The 16,146-nt window shown below is 52.2% G+C and overlaps 5 protein-coding genes across 5 annotated transcripts; 3 read left to right on the top strand and 2 right to left on the bottom strand.

Annotated features, from left to right (window-relative positions):
* Window positions 1-760: 760 nt before the first annotated feature.
* N0V89_004210 (uncharacterized protein) lies at window positions 761-2,005 on the top strand (the record flags this gene model as incomplete). Its single annotated transcript, XM_056212998.1, has 1 exon — window positions 761-2,005. The coding sequence occupies one exon, from the start codon at window positions 761-763 to the stop codon at window positions 2,003-2,005; it is 1,245 nt and encodes a 414-aa protein (XP_056073306.1).
* Window positions 2,006-2,351: 346 nt separating this feature from the next.
* Window positions 2,352-4,703, top strand: N0V89_004209 (uncharacterized protein; the record flags this gene model as incomplete). The annotated part of the gene is made up of 3 exons (XM_056212997.1): window positions 2,352-2,360; window positions 2,772-3,691; window positions 3,740-4,703. 3 exons carry the CDS (start codon window positions 2,352-2,354, stop codon window positions 4,701-4,703), a joined length of 1,893 nt encoding a protein of 630 aa, XP_056073305.1.
* Window positions 4,704-9,010: 4,307 nt separating this feature from the next.
* N0V89_004208 (uncharacterized protein) lies at window positions 9,011-10,554 on the bottom strand (the record flags this gene model as incomplete). The annotated part of the gene is made up of 2 exons (XM_056212996.1): window positions 9,011-9,335; window positions 9,392-10,554. The coding sequence occupies 2 exons, from the start codon at window positions 10,552-10,554 to the stop codon at window positions 9,011-9,013; spliced, it is 1,488 nt and encodes a 495-aa protein (XP_056073304.1).
* A 1,487-nt stretch (window positions 10,555-12,041) lies between these two features.
* Window positions 12,042-12,867, top strand: N0V89_004207 (uncharacterized protein; the record flags this gene model as incomplete). Its single annotated transcript, XM_056212995.1, has 2 exons — window positions 12,042-12,395; window positions 12,451-12,867. The coding sequence occupies 2 exons, from the start codon at window positions 12,042-12,044 to the stop codon at window positions 12,865-12,867; spliced, it is 771 nt and encodes a 256-aa protein (XP_056073303.1).
* A 1,167-nt stretch (window positions 12,868-14,034) lies between these two features.
* On the bottom strand, window positions 14,035-15,888 carry ICL2 (mitochondrial 2-methylisocitrate lyase; the record flags this gene model as incomplete). Its single annotated transcript, XM_056212994.1, has 4 exons — window positions 14,035-14,042; window positions 14,093-14,346; window positions 14,401-15,517; window positions 15,579-15,888. 4 exons carry the CDS (start codon window positions 15,886-15,888, stop codon window positions 14,035-14,037), a joined length of 1,689 nt encoding a protein of 562 aa, XP_056073302.1.
* Between the last annotated feature and the right edge of the window lie 258 nt (window positions 15,889-16,146).

Below are 16,146 nucleotides of genomic sequence, written 5' to 3'. Positions count from 1 at the left end.
ATGACGGACGCGGTGACAGGGTCCACCGGCCATGGAGAAACACGGACACGCGCAGACAGCAAGGCCATGGATGATCTTGTGGCGATCTCCCCCATCTCAGCCCTCTGAGCTCGCGTGCTGATACACTCCCGCTAACTGCCCCTCCACCCATTGCTGCGGTTCCACGGCGCTGAAGCGTCCACGGCGCTGCCCTCGCTGGCCATCGGTCGATGGCAGTGGCACCAGCAGCGCGTCACGCAAAACACGCCCGCCACGGCGTTTACTGGAGCAACGCTGCGAGGCCGGGTCAGGCGCCGCTGCCCGAGGCCATTGGCTGCCCACCTGGCGACGCTATCCTGGCGCTCGCGAGCCGGGGTCGCGAACTGGTCGAGCCGAGCTCATGCACCCCTGATCGCGTCCTTGTCCAAGGCACCACCGAGTCTTGGGTTGGTAGTCTCGTTCACGTCATGTGCTCCTGTCTAGCTGCCCGCCTTGCAAACCACCATGCTATTTTAGATCCCAGCCCGGCATAATGACCCACCTTGGGAGATCCGTTTGGACCGACCGTTTTTTTCTTTTCAACGCCCTTGGGCTGGCTTCCTTCTCTTGTTCTGCCACCATCGTTTCTCTGTTTCCATTCCTTTCAAGCCCGTGTAACAAGCCAGAGGCCGACTGTTGATCGCAATTAGATCTGTCCGTTCTTTCACATCCCGGTGGTCCTGCTGCCCCGCGGCCATGCTATATACTGTTTGAACCCGCCACTGCCCGAACCGGACATATCATGGACAACCGACACTCGTCCCCCCCTTCTCGCGCCCGAAGCCCTCGCCCCAGCACCCAAAGGAAGAGGAGCAACTCGTTCCCAATCTCGGATGCATTGGGATGCTCCACCCCCGAAGCCGAACTTATCCTAGCAGAGGGAAGAGCGGCACTGCGCAGCCGTCTGGCTGACCGGCAACGCGGTCGTTCAAGGAGAGACTACATCCAAACATTCAACCCGAAAGACCATATTGGTCACCTCGTCCAACACCCAGTAGTCTCAGAAGCTACTGATAGGGACGCCTTATCGCCACCCGGATCCAAGCCCGCTAGGCACGCTCGGATACCATCTGATGCTACGGACCGGAGTACGTCCACCATTGTTGCACCTAACCAACCCAGTCTGCAAGAATCATCCAGCAATCCCACCTTGACTACCGGTCCTATAGGAGACTATTCTGCTCAACTGGCCAAATTCATCCAGTCCCAGCTGAACTCGATACCAACATACACACCCGGCGAAACATCCATCTCACCCAGGTCATGTCCCGATCTATCCTTTGTGCGGAGCCCTTCTCTAAGGAGCCCTGCTCTGTCACCTGCGAAGCCGGTGCCGATGAAGCGCCATGTAGGCGCGCCTAGTCTAATCGAAATACCTAGTATACGTCCACCTGCAAGGAGTGCCTTCTCCGCCTGGAGCTCAACGGATGATGAGGCCGATGACGAGGCACCGCCACTGCCTGACACCGCAGACATCCAAGAAGCCCCGAAAGCTTCATACACACCGTCGGTGTTGCGCTACTACGAGCAAACGAATGACGCGACGTTCCTTTTCTCATCTACGCCAATGGGCGATGATGCAAAAGACAAGCCATCTACTGCGAAGGCCTTCTCCTTCCCAGCCAATCCCGCACCATTAGAAACACGCGCTGAGCCTTCATCGACACGAGACGAGGACTACCCGTCATCAGACCTATCGAGAGTATCCCCTCCTTTCATCATCGTCGGCTCCTTCTTTATCTTCTATCTCAACTGGATCCTACTTCGAACACAAGACGCCTCTCTCCCAGGTACCGGATTTGAAGGATCGCATCATAGCCGCGGTGACCCCTCCACGTCACAAAGTCATACCGGCAATATCACCATTCGAAGGGGCCGACCTGGCCAATGTGCACGACATTCTGGTCCAATCCCAGCGGAGCGTCCTTGTCGACGGTATGTCTTTCGACATGGTCCGAGACTTCACCGCGCCCAACGACAACGTTAGACAATATCAAACACAGTGTTGATTGCTCACGGCAACACCACACTCATCTGTACACTACCAACAGCTCTTTCCTTGCAGCGACATCTCGATATCGAAAGCGGACAGCGGGCCTGCTCCACTTCAACACCATTTCTTTTACCTCAGCGTTCTGTCCGTGTCTTTTGCCCACACATACTGTTTTGTAATCTTCTATTATACACCTAGACTGCCCCGTTTCCATGGGCCTCCCGATTCGCTTCGGCGCCTTTTCCTCGCTTGTATCTATATTTCAGATATCCCGAACACGACTCTCATGACGCATACGAAGCGGTCTCATAGCTTTTCTTTTTAGGTGGACAGCAGATGGATGGGTAGAGTGAGGTACAGATAGCTGGACTGTGTATAATTGAGGGACAGATAAGAATCAGATCCTAAGCCAAGCCAATTAAAAATGTTGCACATATCAGAAAACCATCCCAATGTTTAAATTCAAGTTCTGAGGTTATACCGGCTCTCTTTCCCGAGTGTTAGGCCAAGGTGTACGGGAGAGGATCAGCGTCCCTGCATATTTGGATGGCGCGGGGAGATTCCCACAGGTGCGGTTCACTAGTTGCGTCAGCCTAGGTTGTTTGCTTCCAAAAGTCCACAGTTGCAACATTTCACTCTTCACCCACCATAGCACTGTCCCTTCACTCAATTACTGCCTGTGCTGCACAGCGAGCATAAATTTTTCTTCTGTCGTATCAGTAGCCTATTTGTTGACAGGCCCCCATCTTGCGCACCACAGGAACTCGCCATTACCCTCACCACCATGGAGGAGCCCAGCCTGGGGGCACGCGTGCTTGGGCAAGCTGCTTACGCATTCACACAGGTCCAGCCTATGATACCGACATATACGCACCTGATCGCATCGGCGTTGTTTCCCATATACGCGGGCGCACATGCCTCGCTCACACGACCGTCATCCGCCGCGAAACCCACGAAGCGCAAGAGCAAACAAGAGGATCAAGACGTCGATGAAGACGATGAAGAGGGAGGGGAGGAAGAGCATAAGATGGAGGGCCTCGCGCCTACAGATGCCATCATGATGCCTCTTTTCGCGGGATGTGCACTTGCGGGGCTCTACTTCCTGCTCAAATGGCTGAAGGACCCGCACTATCTGAACCTCATCCTCAATTGGTACTTTGCGCTCTTCGGCGTTTTCGCCGTCTCGCGCCTCGTCACAGACGCCCTTGACATTGGTCATTCCATAATCTATCCTCGCCGTTTCGCTCGCAGTGGTGCGCTATACCATGTAGACCAGAAGCAGAAGGCAGCCGTGCCGGTCGCTGGCAAGGTCAAGGACAAGAAACAATTACCATCGCCTCTTCCGGGCTTCCTGTCCTACATTCCGCTCTCAGAGGGCGCGAAGAGGTTTCTTTGGTCAGACCGAGCGATGCCTGGCAACAAATGGACACTTCGTCTCTACATACATCGTCTCTTCGCTGGCAAGTTCCTGCTCGGGCCTCATGGCATGGTTGGAGCGGTCGTCTCTGTCGCTGTCTGGGCCTTTTTCAACTTCGTGGACAAGCCTTGGTACTTGACCAACCTCATCGGCTTTGGCTTCTCCTACGCTGCGCTGCAGCTCATGTCTCCTACAACGTTTGCGACTGGGAGCCTGATCCTGGGCGCACTCTTCTTCTACGACATCTACTTCGTCTTCTATACGTGAGTGTACTCGTCTTGGAGAAGATCGACCTTTGCTAAGTTTTGCAGACCCATGATGGTCACCGTCGCTAAGAGTATCGACGCTCCGATTAAGCTTGTCTTCCCTAGGCCGGACGCAGCCGACTCGGTGTCCGATAAACCTCAGTACGCAATGCTCGGTCTCGGCGACGTCGTACTGCCTGGCATCATGATCGGCCTCGCTCTCCGTTTCGACCTCTTCGTCTTCTATCTCCGCCGCCAAAAGTGCACACATGCCATCGAGGGAAAAGGCGAGGTGGTGGAGAAACCCAAATACTTCTCGCTTGCCGGAAAGTGGAGTGATCACTTCTGGAGCCACTCTTTTTTTGGTCGGCCTTTGTGGGCTTCAGAAGCTGGCAAGCCCGAGCCGCCTTTTACGTTCCCGAAGACTTATTTCAAGGCGAGTCTAACTGGGTATATTCTAGGCATGTTTGCTACCCTGAGTGTTATGCATATCTGGGGCCATGCACAGCCTGCACTGCTGTACCTCGTTCCTAGCGTGTTGGGAAGCTTGTGGTTGACAGCTCTCGTCCGCGGCGAGCTGGAACTGATGTGGAACTTCAGTGAAGAAAGCGAGGAAGAAGAGGAGAGCAAGGAGAAGACAGCCAAGAAGGAAGGAGACAAGAAGCATCCACGCGAGCGCGAGAGCGTCTTCTCGCTGTCAGACAAGAAGGCGCAAGAGCGTGAGGAGCGCATGAAGAAGGCGGTCAGCAAACACGTCGCTGCGGACTCTGATGGTGAAGAGGACAACAATAGAGAACATCCGAAAGACAAGGTCAAGGCAGTGGCTCGTCACAAGTCCCGCCGCGAGGTATTTTCATTCTCGATCGAGGCCCCCCACGACTTGAAACATCCGCGGTCGTTGGTGGATGGCAAGAAAGAGAAGGAGAATGGGGATAATGACAAGACGAAGGAGCATGAATCGAAGTCAGCTACGACAGTCACCAACGCGGACGAGGACAGTCACGCCGCTAAGCGTGTGCGCCTGAACTAGGGGAAGGCGCTCAGGTTTTATATGCTGTGGAAAGTACTCAATATCTACCTCTACCAAGGAGCATGGCCCGACGTTGTCTCGTCCCAGGAGGGAATCAGGATGCAGCTGAAGCTGCTGCAGAGCACACAGGTGGCCCTCGATATCCGGGAGAATATGCTTGAATTGAAGCAGATGCACAAGAAATGTGCACTTGTGGGGGGGACACAAAGTTGACCGTGGAATGAATCGGAAGATTGGGAGAGGTAGCGTGAATGGCTTACCTTGATTGATTATCGGCATCAATTCAAGGAAAGCTTTAACACCCATTCCTGAGCCCAGTGCGGCTGTGGTGTGCAATGTCGGCAAGACAGGTCTGAGATTGATCCAGTCCAGCCTTTTTTGAGGCAAACTAAGGTAGACTTGTGGAGTGGATCCACTTGCTTCTAAGGTAGAAAAGTAGTCCAATGATTTGTAGCCTCACTAGGCGTAGCGAGGATCTTTGGACTGAGTATTAGCGGGGACAAACGTCTCTTCTTGTTTAATCTAGTAGCAGCTGCAATTAAGCCAGAGTAGCCAATACCTTGTTGAATAGCCCCAAGAGCTGGCCCCCAGTTAGAGACTCTTGCAAATAAACATACTCGTTTTATCTAGCTTAGGAGTTACCATACGCGTAGCGTCAAGATATCATCGCTATCTATGCTCATCCGCAGTGTCGCAAAACCCTAAGCTTTCACATGTCTCACAGGACTTTCACAGGAAGACCTGGAAGTATTGCCGGATACTGTGACTTCCCATCGTTGGTAGCCTTGGATGACAGCTTCCTTGTCTTGCGTCGCTTCACCACCTTGACAGCTAGAGTCTCACTGCGACAGCATCTCCAACTGATTGCCGACCCTTCTCTCTACCGCTCCTACCACCATGATTCCATGCACAAAGCAGGCTCCTCTGCAACAACTTCCAAGCTGGTCTGCTTTCCATCCGCAGATTTATCTGACCGAGCGCATGACTCAAATGTGAGCGGAAACCGACAGCCACCCACCTCCCATAACTCCTGCCCAGATCTCAAATTATCGGGACAAGACCAATACTTCCTTGGTCAGTCACTGACAGAATCTGCTGTACCACAGAGGAGATGGAGGGAGAGGGCAGTCGTGCAAAGAAAACCTGAGGCCGTTCAGTACGGACTAAATGTCAATGAGCGACCTATTATCCCTGATTTCGCCGGGTATTCCATCCGGTACCTTCTAAGCCTTATTGCAGCCTCGTGTAGAAAATTCCAAGAAATCTCAAGAAGGTCCTAAGATAGTAGCTTTAGGAGGAAGATGTGTTCCCTGAACAGTCCAGATGAGGCCCCACCACAGCGATGAATGTATTGAGGGCATCGGTTGCTTGTGCGAAGTCTTTCACAGATGGCGGATCATCTCTTCTGCCTGCTATCCAAGTGACCAGCTTCAAAACACCTTCTGTCGCTCGCGATAATATAAGACCCAGAAACCTTAGCCAGGTAGCGCACTGGTTACGCTGCTTGCATATCTGTCGCATCATGTCGACCTGATGCGTTTCCTCACCGTCGTCCGACCGATTAATAAAATAGCGTCGATCCGGAGACTGCGTACGTCGTCATACAGTTGCAAGCGTATGATGCTATTGGAACGGTTTGAGGAATTTTCTGCCGGTTGTCTACTAATTCTTATGGTATCGTTCCTGTAGCCGATTCACCGTGTCGATATCTCTCCACGCATAAGACAGCGCCTCATACGAGAACTTTGTGTCATCAACACTACAGACCTGAAAACGTCCCTCCATTTAGTCTTTTGGTCTACTGGGCTGGAGATCGAAGAGACGGATCTCAGCTAAGGAATTGTCGAGCGGTGGAAAATCGGACAAATAGTGCAACTAATTGGTAGTCATCTTTGTTCAGTTGACTCTTCAAGGTCAATACAGTCTGCCTATTACAATAGCTGCATGTCTTGGCTATCTTCATTCTTACAATGCCAGATGTGTGGGGTCAACAACCAGTACCATACAGATATCACAGCCCCATACAATGATGAGCCAATAGCTGGCTTTCATAGTTCCTCATCCTCAGCATGCGATGGCAGTGGGACGCCAGCTACGCGACACAGGAAACAAACTCGATACAGCGTGTTGGTGACCTGAACCTCGGGTACACGCCTAAGAGTGTAGCCCAATGGGAGCGGAAGTAGCGACAAGGTGGCAAGTATATATATATTATCGTTTGCAAAAAGAATGTGCCACCTCCCACGGCGCTGGAATCAGAAATTCAACTAATATAGTGACTATAAGGAGTAAAGCATTAGCTAGATCTTATTAAACTCATCTTTTGGGCACGGTAGAGCCTAAAATAGAGTATTAAACTATTAAAATAAGTGTACTATGGTAAATAAGCTAATGATTTACTCCTTATAGTAACTACATTGGCTGAAAACTCACGAATCTCTTATTCCAGCGCCGTGGAAGGTGGCACATTCTTTTCGCAAAGCACCGATAACGGATATTGGAAAGCCAATGCAAGAGGACTCTGATCAATATTAGGCGCACTAGACGCCATTGGTGGTGGTGTTGGGGTGGGGTGTCAGTTGTTGACTTCTGAGTAAGGTATAGCGTAGGCTAGCCCGACCAGGACTGATCTCGAAATGACGACAGGGTATATTTCTAAGCCAAACTATTTCCAAACTCCTACGCAGTGCTTCTACTTAGTCCCAGAGGAATCTGTACCTTTGAGCCTCCCTAATGAACGCCTATCGGCATTCAAACGCTGTCCAATGGTATCCCAGAAGAACACGACGGACCAAGGGCGATGGGCCTTCGTTACGACATCGCCCACCACGCGCCGTCCTACCGCTGCCCAGAGGACTTTAATGCGAAAGCATATAATGAAAGATATTGGATATTCCAGGAGAGCGTGCCATTTTTCTTCCGGGTCAAGCTATAGCTTGGGATATTAGCGCCACGCCTGGGTCGAAAGAAGGAACCTCAGAAGCATCCGACGATCTAGGAATTCCAAGGGCTCTACTTTCGACAGCCACAGCGTTGGTAAACGTCAATGATGACTCTCGCTTTGTCTTACACCACGGTGCTTATGTGATAGATTCTACAGCCAAGAACCTGCTAACGATATTGCAGTTTTTTCCGATGCCCTACCCAGCTATATTCGTGTATACAGAGAAAAAATGGTATCCACTCTGCGTTAGAGATTCTGCTGCCTTCCACCAAATGCTTGCGTGTTGCGCTACCCACTTATATCGGTGGCAGCCGGAGATACATCACAGACTGAAGCGGGTGGCGATCAGCGAGCATGCGCAAGCACTTACCATAGCTCGGGAGCGGTTAAGAAATGTAACACACACCGTTTCCGAGGAGCACCTTGTTGTTATCCTAATGTTCGCCTGCTACGCGCATCTTCTTAATGACTTGGGAACTTATACCATGCACATGGCTGCCGTTCGAAATATCGTTGCTTCCCGGACAAGCGACATCAGCGACGACTTTATGCGCCTCTATCAGTCGTGTGTAGCATGATCAATCTTTCTAGAAACATTCGTTAACTGTTGGTATAGTATCGATTCTATCGGTTCGTACGCCTTCGGTATAGCTCCATCCTCACTCATTCCTACAATGATGCCACTTCCAGCCCTCACTCATACGACCCTTGGAAAATCTCTCCTGATTCTCATCAATTCTCTGGATATAAAGCATCGCATTCCAATGCGACAAGCGTACCAATCCCTTCAAGACTTGAACAACTATTTGGCGCTTGTGCATACCAACCCAGGTTCTGCAATACTGGACGAACCTTCGAAGATGGATTTGCTCGTGGAGCCTGTTGCGCGACTCTTTCTGTCCCTTCGGCTACCGGCAGATATGCCCGACAACACATCTGCGCTTCTCACCTACCTGCGTGCGGGAGCCCTACTATACCTAGCAGAGCTGCGGAGACAATCTGGCATAAGTCCTGTCATGACAACCTTCCAAGTCGACAAGCTTAAGGAAGCTCTCAAGACAATTGGACACTATTCCGACATAGACCCAACCATACACCTGTGGGTTTTGACTGTGGGTGCTCTTGAGAGCACCACTACCGAAGATCAATCCTATTTTTGCTCGCAGATCGAAGACTTCAGATTGGCCAATGAGATCGCATCCATGAGACAGTACGAGGATCATCTACATCGAGTGTTTTGGTTTAATCCTCTTTTTCGAGTACGTCTCAACGCTCTGTCCCCATCGAACTAAAACACAATTACATTCTTGCAATCTCAATTCCAGCTGTCTATCTATGTGCATTCTCAATTCCAGCTGTCTATCTAGGTGAATTGTTCACTTTGACAGACGTCTTCTTCGCATTTCTCTGGCTTCTTCTGGCGGTTCCCTAATGCCAATAATAGAGCCACTGCGAGCCCGAAGCCAGCCAGGCCTACAGACGTCCATTGCGCCCCTCGATAACCTTTAAGTATCCATTCCCGCGATGTTCCCTTCACCACTTCCGATTCAACCGTACCCGCGATACCTAGCCCAATAGCGATCGAATAGTTGATTATTGTGTTGACGAGGGACGCGGAGATACCTTGATTTTCGATCGAAACGGAGTCACTGAGGAACAGTGTTGATGCGGGGAAGGAGATGTCCATGCTACAAAAAGAGTCAACATTGATACGGAAAAGAGTTGGAGGCAGAAAGCGGCATACCCCCATGGCATAATGACGAAGGACCAGAACACGTTGAACCAATAGGTCTGTTCAACTGGGGCCGTTGCCAACAGAAGCGCACCCAAGAAGAAAGCTGATGATGATATCACCATCAACCATGGGGTGGGAACTTTGCCGACTGACCAGGCCACGAACAGAGGTGCTACCATGCCCGAAATGGCCCCAGGTCCGAACCGAAGTGCCGACTCGAGGCTTGATATGCCCCGAATGTGCTGGAGGAACTGGAAGATGTAGTAAAACCAGATACCGAAGCTGGTCCAACTAAGGCCGGTGGTAGCCAGGATCCCGGCCACGCGTCCATTGAAGATACGAATGTCCATGATGGGATGTTCTGCTTTCTTCTCCTGATATGCGAAGGCAACAAGAAGAAGTAAGCCCACGATTGAAAGAACGTAGACATATGGGGTTGACCATCCATCAATGGGCGCTTGGTTCCAAGAGACGTTGAGCAAGAGTAACCCACCGACTCCAAAGAAGGATCCGAGGCAATCGAAAGTGATCTTTCTAGACGAACCATTGATATGATCCTGGGGCACCACCCAGTACGCAGTGCCAGCGACGATAAAGCATCCGATTCCGGATATCCACGTAATCCACGGCCACCAAACATATTGCGCGAGTGCCGATCCCGCCAGCCCGCCGATGATGCCACCTAACGGCGCGCACATAGCGATGAGGGAGAAGATGACACTCTTCCTCAACCCAGGAGCATACGTACGCCCAGCTATAGCTAGCGCATTTGGAAGTAGTAGCGAAGGGCCGATGCCTTGAAAAGCCCGACTCACATCGAAGAAAATTGCCGAATGTGTGAATGCGCTGAAGCCCGCAATGAGTGACCACATTGCGAACCATATCCAGCCGAACACGAGGACGTTCTTTAAGCCGTAGATGTCGCCAATTCGGCCAGACACCAGGATGAAGGACCCTATGGTAAGGCTGTAGGCTGCAGCGTGCCAGTTCATCTCGGCAGCTTGTTCGTAGCCATCCTGATTGAAGGTCTTGCTAATCAGGCCCAACGGAATGATGACATAGCCGAGCGCGATCTGGCAGAAGAGTTGGGTTGAGCAGAGGACGAAGATGAAGACGTACTCCCACCAGCCACCGGGGCGTTGCAGGTACCCACCGTTGACTGGAGCTTCCATCTTTGCGCAGGAAGGAAGATGTGCCAGTGTTCGTACCAGTCTGGGGGAAGGCTGTGGAGGGGTCTCGTGGAGTTCACCATAGTTTAATAGAAGATGCTTTCTGTCTGTACTACATTGACGCCATGAGACATCAGGTGTGCATTTCTCAGCGCTCCACTCCCTCCACGCCGTCTTCAGGGACCTGCAACCGCTTATAGCTAGTCCCCGAATCGAAACTGTTCATCTCGCTGATACCTATGGTATCGCATATACTGCAATCCTCACCGCAAAAGAGAACCACCGGCAATCGACAAATCATAATAATGCAACATGACCTTATTGTTAAGCCTTGACGCTGTATCCCCACAGATATTGTCTAGTACCGGTGGCGGTCGTTCCATACTAAGCCAAGTGGAGTCTAGCTGTGGTGTTAGCGTTCATGTCCGCAGGGGACCTATGACCTCTTTCGGCTAGCGTGACAGATCGAAAGCCATACCAAAGTCAGCCTGGCGCACTCTGGCTTATCTGATTGGAACTTCCTCATGAAATGAGATGTTTCTGACGTCTATTATATGAATGTTTCATCCCTTGTTGGCTGCCTCCTGCGAGGGATTGGGTTTATCAAACATGTTCGGAAGACATACTGTACTTAGGATAGCGGCCCTCAACTGGTTTCAACGTTTCTCAATGGCCATTAGATGGGGTTTACGTATATTCTGTGGATGTAGTCTATCCGCTAACCGCCCTATGCAATTTCTTGATACATTTGTCCACTGTGCACATCCAATGCGGCTGCCAAGCAGCCGGAACCGCAACGACGACTGTTATAAGAGCCAGGGCTACCTATAGTATCCTACCAGCCGTCCATGGGCACTCTCTCTGGAGGCACGGTACGGTAGCCTAGTATTCCCTCAGACGAGCTAGACCAATCGAATAACCTGCTTTTCTCCCTATCAACAACAGGACTTGCCTTGTAGTGATTGTGATGAAGTGTCTGCAGCTTCAGATACCCTCACTTTACTCACACGAACTGTGAATAAGACATTGGAGACCAGTCTCATCCTCTGGTTTCACCGGAGAGACTTTCCTACAGCAGTTCGATGTACGCAATCCTTCCTGCCATTCGCTAGTCGACTAGATTTGAACGTCGCCCAGAGCTGCAGCCCACACAAAGACAGTGAGGCGGTGGGTCGCTGAAACATACGGACTAATATAAGATATATCTTGCGGCGCTTAGTCGCATATTGTCATGATGAAGATCTCACTCTTACTGAGACTTCGGTGTGACAGTCCTTTCGCAGTCCAAATGCTATATCAGCCTCTTCCAAATGTCCTCGGTGCTCTTGTTCAGCGATAAGATAGTCTCGACTACGGACAGTCACTGTCCAGGTCTTGGCGCCACGAGCACCTTCCGTCGTCGTTCACCTGCAAACGCCCGCAATCGCCCACGAAATAACTTTCGCTCTTTACCCGCAATGCGAGCCCGCAGCAGCACCACCACACTCACCATGTCTACCTCTGCCCGCATCTCGCGAGACGCCTCCAGAGATCGCGCACATTCGACGCTCGATGCTTCTTCGCTCTTCGATTCCGATTCTCCTTGGCCCAGAAAGCGATTCGTGCCGCCCGGTTGGGAAGTCACAACCGCCATCACCTCACATGGACTCAAAGCGCAGGAGATTAAGGTCGTGGACGATTGCAAATGTCAGGACCACCGGCAGCGCTACCCCGAGGTTGAGGCCATTGTGCAGATGTTCTTCCGAGTGTGCGCCATCATCCTGAACATTAGCGTGTTGATTATCGTGTGCATCCTGGACACCAATCTCGAGCAATTTATGACGGTGAAGGTGCTCTACGGCGTGGTAAGTCCTGTATTCAGAGCTGTAGGGGCGAAGTCTAAATTGGGATATAATTTAGGTCGGATACTCGCTCCTCCTCAACACACTTGAACTGCTCTCACTTAGCAACCCACAGCCCACACTGCTTATACATCATCTTCCATTGTTCTTTCCCGCCATTGCGTCGACCTCATCACCGGAATTGCAGCCGCGCGTTCCCCGCCTGCCGTCGATGTATCTTGCGATCTGCGAACTCGCTGGCTTAATCGCTGGCTTTTGGAGCGCATTTCTATTTCTCAATCCAATTGTCGAACATGACGCAAACCGTGGTGGATGTCCTGTCGCGACATGCGTGACGTCCGAGGAGCATGATATGATATATGGCTACATTTTGGAGGTAATGGTTGGACTGGTGCATGTCGGATTCTTCCTGATGGCGTTTGTGCACTGGGCGAAGAGGAAGGGTCCTGGCTGGCTGGAAGCATGGGAGAAGTAGAGTCGCTGGATTTCGAAACAAATCAAATGTCCAGAACTGCGCGGGTCAATATCAGAGCCAATGACATGAATGCACAATGATAATTGACGCTGGACTGAAGACCGTGATTTCACGCTGAACTCGGCCTCTTGCAGATGATTGAAGGCAAACACCTCATGCCGGCTTCCGTCCCCTCGCGAATGTCAAGATCATGTACGGTACTCCACTCGCCATCCCCAGCCCTAATCCTCCCAGCACAGAATTTCCTGCTCCTATACCAGCCAGCTTTCCCGATCGTGCCGCCAAACCCGCGACAGCCGCCCCCGCAACCCCCCGCCTCAAAGCTCACAGCATCTGTATCCTCCTCCCCCCTGTTCTCCTGCAGTCTCCACGCACGATCCTGCCACTCTACCTCTTCCCTCCCGAACATACGCCCGTACGTCGCTGCCACGCCTAAGAGAGAGCCGATCACGAGACCGCGGCTGGAGTGTGTAAGAAGTCGAGGGAGGAAGGTAGTTAGGGTAATAGGGGTGGAGTGGCGGTACCGGGAGAGGAGGAGGGAGGTTGGTGCTGTGAACAAGGAGAGGAATGAGCCGGTCATTGCGGAAGCGCGGGCTACGTGGAGGTAGAGTATTGCGTGGGAGGAGGGTTGGTCTTCTGCATAGGAGGTGTGTGGGAAATAGGATGTCATGGCTGCGGTCTGCAGACCGTGAGATTCGGGTTGGACGTGGATTGCGCAATGCCGATGAGCGAGCGTACGCAATATATGTACGAATTGATCTTGCGGAGCTTGTGTTGCTGTGCTATATCTGTCTTTGGGGGGGGGGCCGCCAATAGAACGGTGATCAGTGTGGACACGAATGTTGGCAGTGTTCAAGATAGCCGGGCGGGCCAGTCACGATATTTGTATCATCCAATGCGCGCGGGCCAAACATGGGCTCACCCCCGTTGCGGACGTAAGTGGCATCGCAGCACGTCCGAGCGTCCAACAATGCGCCGGCTTGTAAACTCCGATAGCCGACCTCCTTGTGCTACCAATGGCGCTATGCAGATTATTCGGCAGACGCACGCCAGGTCTAGTCAGGACGTCTACAACGATTAGATCGTATGAGGCGCGATTTATCTTCACTGTATGACATAGCATTTATTGTTTCAACAATTGTCGCGAGATTCAATTGTATTCTTACATTAGAAGCCTGGCATCGCGTTAATAAATCTTCACAATCAGTGGCGAAGCACGACTTACCAGCTTCCGTGTTTCCCTCGCCCATACTCCTACTCCCACTGCTCCCGCTTTGTATCGAGCCCAATATACCATCGATGTAGCCCGCTCCGCTCCACTTCTGGTGCGTGAGCACATCACAACCGACCTCCTTCTCTCGGGCTTGGACGAGGTTGACGTAAGCGAGCATGCCTTGGTCCTTGAACGCACGGGATAATTCGCAGGTGATTGTTGCGGTCGAGTGCAGACCGGCCAGAGAGATGAGTTGGAGGACGAATCTGGAGATTGGTCAGCATTCACTGGTAAAGCATGGTCCGTGATTTTCGACATACCCGTGCTTCGCGAGATCCCATACGAAGCTCTTCAGAGATTCTTCTGTGAAGCCTTGGCCTAGCCAGTTGAAGCTTGGTGATAAATTGTAGACGAACTTCTTGCCCGGATATTTTTCCCTGATCTCGCCAGCAAACTTGCCGGCTTCCTCGACGTTGGGGCCCGCAGTCTCAACCCATAGAAGATCGGCGTAGGGTGCGAATTCCTTCGCACGTTTGGTCGCCGCGGCCATGCCTGCCTTGTAATGGTAGTGGCCTTCACGCGTTCGTGGAATGTCCCAATTGAAGTACACGGGCGACTTAGTGTGTTTCGCTGCGACCTCGCGACGCTTGAGGAGCGATAGATCAGGGTTTGCCTTGATTTCGTTGAGGTAGCCATCGATAGAGGAGCCTTCCTTCCCGAGGTGTTGCTGTACGGCTTCATCGAAGGTGACAAGCTTGTGCTTCTTCACCCAAGCGGCTTCGTACGCATCGATCTCGCTTCCGGGCGCACCTGCTGCCTCCATGTTCTGCAGCGTCTCCGAGAGCGGCTCGGTCTCTTCTGTCACACCCTTGATGAACTCATGGTCGCGTACATCCACGGCACTCGAGATCAGCTTGCCGCTCTCGGAATCTGTACGCGCAATGACCAGATTCTCACAACCCATCATATCCCACTGGAAGCGTGCAGCTACGAGACGGTTGATGTGTTCACCAACAGGTACGAGCACTTTCCCAGCCAAATGGCCGCATTTCTTGCCGCCATGAAGCTGGTCTTCGAAGTGAACAGCGGCAGCTCCGTTCTCTGCAAAGAGCTTGGCGAGCTTGATAACCGCTGACAGACCGCCGTGGCCAGTATCTCCGTCTGCGATTATAGGGCGCATGTAGTCGAGGTAGGGGGTCTTGGCCCTCTCTTCTGGGGTCATTTTCCTCCTGTTGTCCCAGTTCTTGCGGTCATGAAGCTGTTGCGCCTTGAACAGTCGCTGCACCTGGTTTGGGACGGTGTTATATGGGTAGTCTCCGAAATCAGCAGACACCTCATGTGTGGTGGTCAACACGGAGGAGCACGCCCAGCCAGAAATGTATAGAACTTCTTGGTTTGGCGCTTGTTGCGTCATTTGCACAGGGTCAATGGCGCCCACTATGGATTGAAGACTTCGCATCAGCTATTGCATTCACTATGAGGAGCAGGAATAACGCACTTGTATGCACAGGCTCGCCGTTCGCCGCCCGCTCTTCGAACAAGTTGAAGAGCTTCCGCGCCATCAGCGAGCTAGGGTATGTTTGTTGCAACGCGCCCCTCTTGCTCACGACATCTTCTGCCGAATATGGCCTCTTGATCCCCTTGTACCGCGGCGACGCCCACCAGTCCTTCACCTTCTGGACCTGCTCTTCGAAGAGCGCATCCTCCGCCTGGCCAGCCTTCGATGCCTCCGGCAATAGCTGGAACGAGTCGCCCGGAAGGGCTGAAGAGACTGGCGAGTCTACTGGCTTGAGCGTGGAGCTCGACATGCGGCACGCAGTGGTGGAGACAGGCCGGAGGAGCTGTGGTGTTCGGTTCGATAATCTCAGAGACCGGCTCTGGCGCGCTGCAGATCGTGCAACTGTTCGCAGCATGGCGAAGAAGCTAGACTGTCAGCAGCACTGGAAAGAAGTCTTTTTTATGCTTTTCGGTGTTCTTGAGCGGCGAGTTTTGTTAAGCTCGGAGAGCTACCGAGTGCGAATCTCGGGCTCAAAAGCGATGGAAGGCGACTCCCACACAATTGGCGG

The sequence above is a fragment of the Didymosphaeria variabile genome, assembly GCF_027946475.1.
Source record: "Didymosphaeria variabile strain IMI 356815 chromosome Unknown scaffold_3, whole genome shotgun sequence".
Lineage (NCBI taxonomy): Eukaryota > Fungi > Ascomycota > Dothideomycetes > Pleosporales > Didymosphaeriaceae > Didymosphaeria > Didymosphaeria variabile.
This window is presented reverse-complemented; position numbering and strand designations above follow the sequence as displayed.